General features: G+C 36.1%; 1 protein-coding gene across 6 annotated transcripts in view; it reads right to left on the minus strand.

Moving 5' to 3' along the window:
- The window catches only part of CEP126 (centrosomal protein 126), a 100,490-nt gene that overhangs the window by 84,481 nt on the left and 2,941 nt on the right, over positions 1 to 13,068 (minus strand). For all 6 annotated transcript variants that reach the window (XR_004274240.1, XM_032295700.1, XM_032295698.1 and 3 more), the window contains exon 2: positions 9,595 to 9,714. Coding sequence is in view for 4 of the 6 variants with exons in the window: in XM_032295698.1 (XP_032151589.1) it covers positions 9,595 to 9,714 (120 nt within the window). In the remaining 2 variants the exon portion in view is untranslated. The remainder of the gene's footprint in view (positions 1 to 9,594; positions 9,715 to 13,068) is intronic.

The raw sequence follows: 13,068 nt of genomic DNA on the forward strand, positions 1-13,068 counted from the left end.
TGAAGACAGAAATAAAGATGTGCTTTGAAACCAACGAGAATGAAGACACAACATACCAGAATCTCTGGGACACATTTAAAGCAGTCTCTAGAGGAAAATATATAGCAATAAGTGCCCACATAAGAAGCAAGGAGAGATCAAAAATTGACACCCTATCATCAAAACTGAAAGAGCTAGAGGAACAAGATAAAAAAAAAGTCTAGCAGAAATAGCTAAGATCAGAGCAGAACTGAAGGAGATAGACACACAAAAAATCCTTAAAAAAAATCAATAAATCCAGGAGCTGGTTTTTTGAAAAGATCAACAAAATAGACAGACCACTAGCCAGATTAATAAAAAAGAAAAGAGAGAATAACCAAATTGATGCAATAAAAAACGATAAGGGGGATATCACCACAGATTCCACAGAAATTCAAACCATCATCAGAGATTATTACAAACAACTCTATGCACATAAAATAGTAAACCTGGAAGAAATGGATAAATTCCTGGACACTTGCCTCCTCCCAAGCCTAAACCAGGAAGAAGCCGAAACCCTGAACAGACCCATAACAAGGTCTGAAGTTGAGGCAGCAATTAAGAGCTTACCACTCAAAAAAAGCCCAGGTCCAGATGGGTTCACAGCCGAATTCTACCAGACATACAAAGAGGAGCTGGTACCATTCCTTCTGAAACTATTCCAAACAATACAAAAAGAGGGAATTCTTCCCAAATCATTCTCCGAGAACAACATCACCCTGATACGAAAACCCGGCAGAGACTCAACAAGAAAAGAAAACTTCAGGCCAATATCCATGGTGAACATAGATGCAAAAATCTTCAATAAAATTTTCAATAAAAAAGCTTATCCACCATGATCAAGTAGGCTTCATCCCAGGGATGCAAGGCTGGTTCAATATATGCAAGTCTATAAACGTAATTCACCACATAAACAGAACCAAAGACAAAAACCACATGATTATCTCAATTGATGCAGAGAAGACCTTTGACAAAATTCAACAGCCCTTTATGCTAAAAACCCTCAATAAGCTAGGTATTGACGGAACATATCTCAAAATAATAAAAGCTATTTACGACAAACCAACAGCCAATATCATACTGAATGGGCAAAAACTGGAAGCATTCTCCTTGAAATGTGGCACTAGACAAGGATGCCCTCTCTCACCACTCCTATTCAATATAGTACTAGAAGTTCTAGCCAGAGCAATCAGGCAAGAAAAAGAAATAAAGGGTATTCAAATAGGAAAGGAGGAAGTCAAATTGTCTCTATTTGCAGACGACGTGATTGTACATCTAGAAGACCCCATCGTCTCAGCCCCAAATCTCCTGAAACTGATAAAAAACTTCAGCAAAGTCTCAGGATACAAAATCACATGCATTCCTATACACCAATAACAGACTTAAAGAGAGCCACATCAAGAACAAACTTCCACTCACAATTGCCACAAAGAGAATAAAATACCTGGGAATACAACTAACAAGGAACATAAAGGACCTCTTCAAGGAGAACTACAAGCCACTGCTCAACGAAATAAGAGAGGACACAAACAGATGGAGAAACATTCCATGTTCATGGTTAGGAAGAATCAATACGGTGAAAATGGCCATACTGCCCAAAGTAATTTACAGATTCAATGCTATCCCCATGAAGCTACCAATGACCTTCTTCACAGGACTGGTAAAAACCACCTTAATCTTCATATGGAACCAAAAGAGAGCCTGTATAGCCAAGTCAATTCTAAGCAAAAAGAACAAAGCGGGAGGCATCACACTACTGGACTTCAAACTATACTACAAGGCTACAGTAATCAAAACAGTATGGTACTGGTACCAAAACAGAGATACAGACCAATGGAACAGAACAGAGGTTTCGGATGCAATGCAACATATCTACAACCATCTGATCTTTGACAAACCAGACAAAAACAAGCAATGGGGAAAGGATTCCCTGTTTAATAAATGGTGTTGGGAAAACTGGCTAGCCATGTACAGAAAGCAGAAATTGGACCCCTTCCTGACACCTTACACTAAAATTAACTCCACATGGATTAAAGACTTAAACATAAGACCTAACAACATAAAAACGCTAGAAGAAAATCTAGGCAAAGCCGTTCAGGACATAGGTGTAGGCGAAGACTTCATGACCAAAACACCAAAAGGATTAACAACAAAAGCCAAAATAGACAAATGGAGCCTAATCAAACTCCACAGCTTCTGCACAGCAAAAGAAACAGTCATTAGAGTGAATCGGCAACCAACAGAATGGGAAAAAATTTTTGCAGTTTACCCATCTGACAAAGGGCTGATATCCAGAATTTACAAAGAACTAAAACAGATTTACAAGAGAAAAGCTAACAAGCCCATTCAAAAGTGGGCAAAGGATATGAACAGACACTTTACAAAAGAAGACAAACATGAGGCCAACAAACATATGAAAAAATGCTCATCATCACTGGTCATCAGAGAAATGCAAATCAAAACAACATTGAGATACCATCTCATGCCAGTCAGAATGGCGATCATTAAAAAATCTGGAGACAACAGATGCTGGAGAGGATGTGGAGAAATAGGAACACTTTTACACTGTTGGTGGGAGTGTAAATTAGTTCAACCATTGCGGAAGACAGTGTGGCGATTTCTCAGGGACCTAGAAATAGAAATTCCATTTGACCCAGCAATCCTATTACTGGGTATATACCCAAAGGATTACAAATCGTTCTACTATAAGGACATGTGCACACCAATGTTCATTGCGGCACTGTTTACAATAGCAAAGACATGGAACCAACCCAAATGCCCATCGACGATAGACTTGACAGGGAAAATGTGGCACATATACACCATGGAATATTATGCAGCCATCAAAAACGATGAGTTTGTGCCTTTGCAGGGACATGGATGAACCTGGAAACCATCATTCTCAGCAAACTGACAGAGGAGCAGAAGATCAAACACCGCATGTTCTCACCCATAGGCGCGTGTTGAACAATGAGAACACATGGACACAGGGAGGGGAGCACTACACACTGGGGTCATTTGGGGGGAAATAGGGGAGGTACGGTGGGGGGTGGGGAGCTGGGGAGAGATAGCAAGGGGAGAGATGCCAGATGTAGGTGATGGGGGGAAGGCAGCAAATCACACTGCCACGTGTGTACCTATGCAAGAATCTTGCATGTTCTTCACATGTACCCCAAAACCTAAAATGCAATAAAATAAATGGGAAAAATAAAATAAAATAAAATAAAATGCACATTCAAAAAAAAAAAAACTCTCAATAAAGTAGGTATCAGTGGAATGTATCTCAAAATAATAAAAGCTATTTACAACAAATCCACAGCCATTATCGTACTGAGTGGGCAAAAACTAGAAGCATTCCCTTTGAAAACTGGCACTAGACAAGGATGCCCTCTCTCACCACTCCTATTCAATATAGTATTGGAAGTTCTAGCCAGAGCAATTAGGCAAGAAAAAGAAATAAAGGGCATTCAATGAGGAAAAGAAGTCAGATTGTCCCTATCTGCAGATGACATGATCATATATTTAGAAGACCCCATTGTCCCAGCCCAAAACCTCTTTAAGCTGATAAGCAACTTCAGCAAAGTCTCAAGATACAAAATCAATGTGCAGAAATCACAAGCAATCCTATACACCAATAATAGACAAACAGCCAAATCATGAATGAACTCCCATTTACAACTGCTACAAAGAGAATAAAATACCTAGAAATACGACTAACAAAGGATGTAAAAGATCTTTTGAAGGTGAACTACAAACCACTGCTCAAGGAAATAAAAGGGGACAGAAACAGATGGACAAACATTCCATGCTCATGGTTAGGAAGAATCAATATTGTGAATATAGCCATACTGCCCAAAGTAATTTATAGATTCAATGCTATCCTCATCAAGCTACCATTGACCTTCTTCACAGAACTGGAAAAAACCACTTTAATCTTCATATGGAACTAAAAGAGAGCCCACATAGCCAAGACAATCCTAAGCAAAAAGAACAAAGCTGGAGGCATCATGCTGCCTGACTTCAAACTATACTACAAGGCTACAGTAATCAAAACAGCATGGTACTGGTACCAAAACAGAAATATAGACCAATGGAACAGAACCTAGCCCTCAGCGGCAACGTCACAGATCTACAACCATCTGATCTTTGATAAACTGGACAAAAACAAGCAATGGGGAAAGGATTATCTGTTTAATAACTGGTGTTGGGAAAACTTGCTAGCTACATGCAGGAAGCTGAAACTGAACCCCTTCCTTACACCTTATACAAAAACTAACTCCAGAAGGGTTAGAGATTTAAACATAAGAACTAACACCATAAAAACTCTAGAAGAAAACCTAGGCAACACCATTCAGGACATAGACACAGGCAAGGACTTCAGGACTAAAACACCAAAAGCAATGGCAACAAAAGCCAAAACAGACAAACAGGATCTAATTAAACTTAAGAGCTTCTGCACAGCAAAAGAAACAATTATTAGAGTGAATCAGCAACCAACAGAATGGGAAAAAATTTTTGCAATCTACCCATCTGACAAAGGGCTAATATCCAGAATCCAAAGAACTAAAGCAGAGTTACAAGAAAAAAACAAACCCCTCCAAAAGGGGGCAAAGGATATGAACAGACACTTTCCAAAAGAAGACATATATGTGGCCAACAAACATATGAAAAAATGCTCATCATCATTGGTCATTAGAGAAATGCAAATCAAAACCACACTGAGATACCATCTCACACCAGTTAGAATGGCGATCATTAAAAAATCCGGAGACAACAGATGTTGGGGAGGATGTGGAGAAATAGGAACACTTTTACACTGTTGGTGGAGTGTAAATTAGTTCAACCATTATGGAAGACAGTGTGGTGATTCCTTAAGGATCAAGAAATAGAAATTCCATTTGACCCAGCAATCCCATTACTGGGTATATACCCAAAGTATTATAAATCGTTCTATTATAAAGACACATGCATATGTATGTTTGTTGTGGCACTGTTTGTTCCATGCAAGGACCTGGAACCAACCCAAATGCCCATCAACGATAGACTGGACAAAGAAAATGTGGCACATCTATACCATGGAATACTATGCAGCCATAAAAAACTATGAGTTCGTGTCCTTTGTAGAGACATGGATAAATCTAGAAACCATCATTCTCAGCAAAATGACACAAGAACAGAAAACCCAACACCCCATGTTTTCACTCATAGGCGGGTGATGAACAATGAGAACACTTGGACAGAGGGTAAGGAACAACACTGCCAGGGATAGGTAGGGGGAGGGGTGGAGGTGGGGGAGGGGAGGGACAGTTGGGGGGCAGGGAGGATGGGGAGGGATAACACCAGGAGAAATGCCTGATGTAGGTGACGGCGGGGGGTGGGTGTCGGGGATGGAGACAGGAAACCCCCATAGCATGTATGTACCTATGCAACAATCCTGCAGGATGCAGGAAGTGCACATGTACCCCAGAGCCCAAAGTACAATTAAAAAAAAAAAAAAAAAAAGGGTGAAAAAGTGCTCTAGGCAGAAACAGTGTGCAAAGGCCATGAGTTGAGAGCGAAAAAAACTTAGCATGTTGGAGAAATTGAGAAACTAATTACCAGTTCAGCAATGTTTAGCAATGATTGATGATAAATTTCCAAAGCTAAGAGGTGGTATTTTCTTTGTTATTATCCAAAAGTCATTTTGATAGCAAATTATCATCATCATCATTTTGTATTATTTTCTGGGCTAAAATGCATACAGAAAGTAATAATAATTTCATACAGTACTTTCTGGGACTGTAGAAAATAAAGCTGGTGTTAGGTTGAGTCACATTAAACCAGGGATGGAGTGTGACCAATAAGCAGAATTTTCCACTCCTGAACTCAAGGATAGGCCAACAATAAAAAGTTTTAATAAGCAATTGTCGTAATGATTACTATACTTTCATTACTCAATGGCTATTTACAGAGCTCCTTTTATACTATTCTGTGCCAGGCATTGGTAAGTGCTGTGAGAACAGAAGAAACTGCCAATAAAAATGAGAAAGCTTCTCTACTATTGTAGAATTCAGAGTTGGGAAAGTACATTTTTGTTTCCTATTTGCCCTGGAATTAGTCTGTTTCACAGAAGAAACAGCGTCTGTCTTAGCAACTTTTGAAGAGTCTGTTTAACATGTGAGGTTCTGCCTCATAAAACATGTAGAGCACCTTAGCTCAATATGAGCCATCTCATCAAATGACAGCTATGTGCCAAACTATTTGTTCTAGTTTCCCAGGGGTTTACAGCTATGGGTATCATTTTCCTCTGCTCAAAATACTCTTAAGAAGTGAGCAAATAACCATCATGGTAACAGTTTAAGAACAGAACCTAGGATGTTGTATTTAGAGTACCTGAGGTCACAAGAGACAAATGCAGAACTGAAGAATTTGCCTTTTGTGATGTTTTTTTTTTTCTGGATAGAACCATACTTCAGATCTAGGTAGTTACAACTTTCTAGAGATATGATAATATTAAACTGTAAAACTCAACGTACTTTGAGATAATTAGAAGTTAAAAATTAAAAATGAGGATAAATTATTCTTCTTGCAAATTAAAGAATGCAAGTTGAGAAATTGTTTTTAGAAATGAAATATACCATTTTAAACAAACAATAACGCCAACAAGAAGCCTATAAGAAATAAAACTAAACCCAATAATATACTGTGAGTTTTCATTGCCTGTCAAAGAAACATGTGTCCCAGATTACAATCCTGTGCTTTCCGAGACTTAAAATTGTTTGAAATCCTAAAAGAATATATTGAAAATTATATCTTCTAACAGATTGTCTTTCACTTGACTGGAAAAGAAAACAAATGAAAAGTTGAAAATTACCCTTGATACACTGCTACAAGGCAAAACGCCCAAACAATAAAGATTCATAGAATTAGTAATGTACATCATACAAAGGAAAAATATAAAAGTATCTCATTTCTCTAAAGGCTGAGGTTTCGGTGAAAAGAAACCTATCAATTAACTAAAGCTCAAAAATTTAGTAACAAGATCCCTTAGGTCCTTATTCATATTTATTCTTAGATTTCAGTTCTAACAAAATTCCTTTATTTAGTAGGTAAAAATGTATTATAAATATTTTTTAAAATGTGAAGGAGCTGCTAGAAGGAGAAATACTAACATCAAAAAGAACCAAATTTTGCTTCTGGGAAAATGGAGGTAGACGTACTTTTTCTGTTTCTCCCACTAAGTACAGCTAAAACTCCTGAGTATGATATATGCGGTCTTCCCTCCATATCTGTGGGTTCTATAGCTGTAGATTCAACCAACCCTGGATTGAAAATATTTGTGAAAAAAAAATAGAAGACAACAATACAACAATAAAAATAATACTAATAAAAATATAGTATAACAATTATTTATATAACATTTATGCTGTATTAGATATTTTAAGTCCTCTAAAGAAGATTTAAAGCATATGAGAGGATGTGCATAGATTATATACAAATACCACACTATTTTATATGAGAGACTTGAGCATCTGTGGGTTTTGGTATCCCTGGGGGTCTTGGAACCAATCCCCAGCAGACAATTCTAAGAAAAAAAAAAAAAAAAAAGCTGGAAGGCATCATTCTACCTGACTTCAAACTATACTACAAGGCTACAGTAACCAAACAGCATGATACTAGTACCAAAACAGTTATACAGACCAATGGAACAGAACAGAGGCCTCAGAAACCATCATTCTCAGCAAACTAACACAACAACAGAAAGGCAAACACTGCATGTTCTTACTCATAAATGGGAGTTGAACAATGAGAACACATGGACACAGGGAGGAGAACATCACACACCAGGGAGTGTTTCGGGGTAAGGGGGCTAGAAGAGGGATAGCATTAGGAGAAATACCTTATGTAGATGATGTGGTGATGGATGCAGCCAACCACCATGGCGTGCGTATACCTATGTAACAAACCTGCATGTTCTGCAAATGTACCCCAGAACTTAAAGTACAATTTAAAAAAGGCCTCAGAAATAACGCCACACATGTGCAACCATCTGATCTTCGACAAACCTGACAAAGACAAGCAATGGGGAAAGGATTTCCTGTTTAATAAATGGTGTTGGGAAAACTGGCTAGCCATATGCAGAAAGCTGAAACTGCACTTTTAGGATAACAGAAAAATAAAACACAATAAAATTGTATTGGAAAATGTCCTGCCTCTTAGAATTTTAACCCAAAATTTCTTTTCTGTTATTTTCTACATCAAAATTATTACATTTGATGAGACAATATAAATAGAAACTTTATGAATAAAACTCCATATAAGGCTTGCTATTACACAAAGCATGTTGATTATTGTAAAGCAATTGACAAACATTAATTTATGAATAAAAAATAAGCAAGAAGTCTGAGTTAGACACTGATATTTTTACATGTATTCTCAAATATTCCATTTTATTTCTACCCTTTCTGCTCTACACAAAAATCCCTTGAAACAGATGTTATTAATTCCAATCATAAATGAGAAAACGGAGGCTTAAAGATGTTAAACGGACTTCCTCTAATTCATACAGCTAGTATTTCCTAGATCTCTGACTCCAAAGTCCATTATCCTTTCTGTATATGATTATTCATCTTTACTGAACACAACATTTATAGATAATAGGAACCCAAAGGTAGGAAAAAAGCGGAAACACATACATACAAAATAAAATTACAAAATAAAATAATAAATTTCAGTAAATAATTCAACTACATCAGACAATAAAAAAGTTAATCTAAAGAGAAACATAATGCCAGACAAAAATTATAGTAAACAATTTTGTATTCCCCCAATGAGATTTGCAATATATGCCCAGTGATGTAGTTAATAAACTCTAGGGATTTTCTGCTCTTCTTGTATTGTAGAAATATGGACAAGTTAGCAAAAACAACCATTAAAAAATGGCATAACTGCTTTCTCATATAAACCTAATATTTAAAAAAACATCCTGAAAAATGTTAAGCAGTGATTGAACAATTTGTATTCTTACTTCACTATAGTTTCTAGTTTATCCTAGAAAGCTCTTTTTTCCAGCATTCATTTATAAAACATTTCTACCACTTCTACTGTTGTTCGTATTTCTACCATTTTTCATATTTTCCCAATTTTTACACCATTGCTCGTTTTTTTCAATTTTTCTGATTGGACAGATGAAAAATGGCAGATATAGAATAATTACGTAGAAGTGAATAACAAATCAAACCATATATCGATAGAGACTAAATATTAATTTGTAATTTTAAGATCATGAAATGATACAAAAAGCAAAGAAAATAATACATTTCATAGTCATTTTAAAAAAGTTTATATGACAATGCAATAAGCTGTTCTATGACAAAAAATGACACCTATGGTCAGAGAACTAGATAATATACCACCATCCATGTGGCTTTGGGAAGGAAACCAATAATAAAATTTACAAAGCCACACAAATCTTGATCAGTGTTTCATAGATAACACTGCCATGACTTAGATTCATAAAGTGCTACAAAGTCGAGAAATTATTACTTTATATTAACTTTGAATGTCTATACTTCTGAATAAAGTGCAATTACTTACTTTTTTCTCCGGTTTGACTCCACAAAATATTTACGTGCTCGATTTCGGCATATTTTTTGTTGCTGCAGTAATATCTGGCGCTCTTCTTCTAAATTTTTCTCCAGATGGATTTTCATATCTCTAATGATAGCATTAAGTTAAGAACAATGGTTTACATCTTTAGTGGATGAGTGTCAGTGCTATCTGATAAATATAATTACAGCCTCATGCAAACGAGGTAATGATTTTTTGTATGGAATAATTAGTATGTGCCCACACTAGTATATGGCTGGCAAACATTTTTATGTAAAAAAAATTCTAGACCAGGAATGGTGGCTCATGCCTGTAATCCCAGCTCTTTGGGAGGCTGAGGTGGGTGGATCATAAGGTCAAGAGTTCGAGACCAACCTGGCCAACATGGTGAAACCCTCTCTCTACTAAAAATACAAAAATTAGCCAGGCATGGTGGTGGGCATCTATAATCCCAGCTACTTGGGAGGCTGAGGCAGGAGAATCGCTTAAGCTCGGGAGGCAGAGGTTGCAGTGAGCTGAGATCACGCCACTGCATTCCAACCTGGGCAAGAGGTGAAACCCCATTTCTTACAAAAAAAAAAAAAAAGAAATCATGAGCTCAGATAAGAAGACTGCATATCATCATGCATTACACAATTTTCTTTTTAGATGGAGTCTCACTCTGTCGCTCAGGCAAGAGTGCAATGGCCTGATCTCAACTGAGCCTCTCAGCCTCCCAAGTTCGAGTGTTTCTTCTCCCTCAGCCTTCCAAGTAGCCGGGACTACAGGTAGGCGTCATTAAGCCCAGCTAATTTTTGGATTTTCAGTAAAGACAGGGTTTCACCATGTTGGCCAGGCTGGTCTCAACCTCCTGACCTCTGGTGATCCGTCTGCTTCGGCCTCCTAAAGTGCTGGGATTACGGGTGTGAGCTACAGCGTTCAGCCTCATTACACAGGTATTTGAGTACTCAGTAACAAGTTGCCTTCTTAGCCATGAATATAAGAAAATGAAAAAGGTTATATTTCACTAATAGAAAGTAGATGAAGTAAATGTTTCAATAGATCCCTTAATCTATAGTCGGAAAGCACATTTTCAAATATTAAACAATCAAATATGAATATAACTCTAATGGTTAGGAATACAGTTTATTATTTACTTAGTAATTTACTTATTGGTTACAAAAAAAAAAAAAAAAAAACCCACTAGGAAAACCATGCATAGTCATCTGTGTATCGAGAAGTTTGTCAGAGAAAAAGAGGAATATTTTGGTTATTCTAATAATCTATTCATTTGAAATTTATTTTATAAAATTAAACTCTCCTTAAATAAGTTGTAATATGAGTAATTTCTCCAATTTATTTAACTGTGTTTTAATTGACATTATTAAACAGCTTTATTAAATTTGTCAGAGTAATTTTCTGTTTTTAATGAGTTTTCTGTTTTTAAAGATTTTGAATTAAAAGAAGTTCATTTAGCTGGGCAGAGTGGCTCACACCTGTAATCACAACAATTTGGGAGGCCAAGGTGGGCAGATCGCTTGAGCCCGGGAGTTTGAGAGCAGCCTGGGCAATATGGTGAAACCCCATTTCTACAAAAAATACAAAAATCAGTCAGGTGTGGCCATGCATGCCTGTAGCCCCAGCTACTTGGGAGGCTGAGGTGGGAAGATCGCTTGAGCTTGGAGGGGGTCGAGGCTGCAATGAGCTCAGAATGTGCCACTGTACTCCAGGCTCGGCAACACAGTGAGACTCTGTCTCAAAAAAAAAAAAAGTTTATTCAATTACCATGTAATCACATTCAGTACCTCGTCATTAGATGTAGATATAAATGAGATTACACTGAAGTTATAGATTGTAGGGTGTAACTACTTGTCTTTTTTAGAATAAACAGCTTGTTTAAAATCTTTCTACTCTACAATGGAGGTTCAAAATTATCTTTGAAGATGCATTTAATCAGGAATTTTAAAATCTCATAAATTGATTATTAATGGTAAAACAGAATAAAGAAATACACTCAATAATACACTATGTGGTATATAATTTATTAATTCAACATGTTTTAATTTCAGGATCCTAAAGTTCTTTAGCATCAATATTATCAAGAAACTATTATTACATATTTTAGAGTAACATTTTTATTTGAACATTTTGTTTAGAACTTTGCTGATGGGGAGTATTTGTTTTCTTTTATGTTGCTATTTAACTGTATTTATACTGTAGGCCATAATTCATTTTACCTTCATTTTAAATAAAATTTTATACTACTTCAAGACAAAGACCCAAACACACTCACACACACATTTTTACTTAAAGTTTTCTTTTAAGGATTTATAAAAATCTAACCAAAAGGGGAGAAATTTTGTTTTTTTGCTAGTAGAGAAACGCTGTTTTCTTTGATAGAATATTAAGAGCCAGACTTCAACAAGATGGTTAGGTATTAAAAGTGACAACTTGGCAGTAAAGTGCAACTTCCTTTCAGGGTACACAGGGCCAACCTGAGGTTGAGGGGAAGGAAGATGCTTTGATTTATGTAAGAAATAAGGAGACAGTTCTGTTCGTTTGACATGTTTGAAGTCTTATCACAAGAGTATAAAGCAAATCACAAATGTAATGTTTGTAATGATCTGACAACTATAGTCTTCCATTTAACTGATTTTCTACTTTCTATCTATATATGTATAATAGGATAGTATAAAGGTTTCCTGAATTATTATTAATATACACAATCCTGCTGCTTTTGCATCTTTTCAAACACAGTATTCAAGTTAAAAAGATTAGATGGCTGGCTAAATTTTGTTTTTTACACAGCTGTATGGTAAAGGAAGGTATTTCCATAAAAACCACTGCTAAATGTCTGTCCAAAAGAAGGGAATTTTTTATATGCTTAACATAAAAAAAAAACCAAGAATACTATGGATTATAACATGTGATTTAAAGCATAGCTTATTCTTCCCCACTCTGTCCTCACTTGTACCTCTCCCACTAGGCAGGTATGAAGGGGACATGAGAGATCTTACTTTTTTAAATCTTTATTTCTATTTGAATTCTCACAAGAGATTGAAACGATAGAACTTTAGCTAATTTTAATTAAAATTTGTAAGGTTTTGATGTTTTAGAATCTAAACTTAGAGTCAGAAAATTCTGACTCCAGTGAGAAAACATCTTCAACAGAAAGCCAGATGGACTCCAAGTAACATGTTATTTGAAAATCGAAATGTAAATATTACCACAATACTTGCTTATTTTAAGACAATGGTCCTTTCATTGTTTTCTTTCTTTTTTTTCATTTAGTCATGTAAATTTGAGCACCTACTCTGTACCAGGTATCCAACGGGAAATATTATAGACAAAAAGAACATTCTACATAAACTTATATAAAAGGTGCTTTAGCATTTTTCCAACAAGTAAACATAATGTTCTTGATTTAGTGTTATAATCTTTATTATGTTCAAAAATAATTCCTCTGTTCCAATTTAAATATAT

This window comes from Sapajus apella, unplaced genomic scaffold (assembly GCF_009761245.1).
Source record: "Sapajus apella isolate SASKATOON/1434 unplaced genomic scaffold, GSC_monkey_1.0 scaffold34, whole genome shotgun sequence".
Classification (NCBI taxonomy): Eukaryota; Metazoa; Chordata; class Mammalia; order Primates; family Cebidae; genus Sapajus; species Sapajus apella.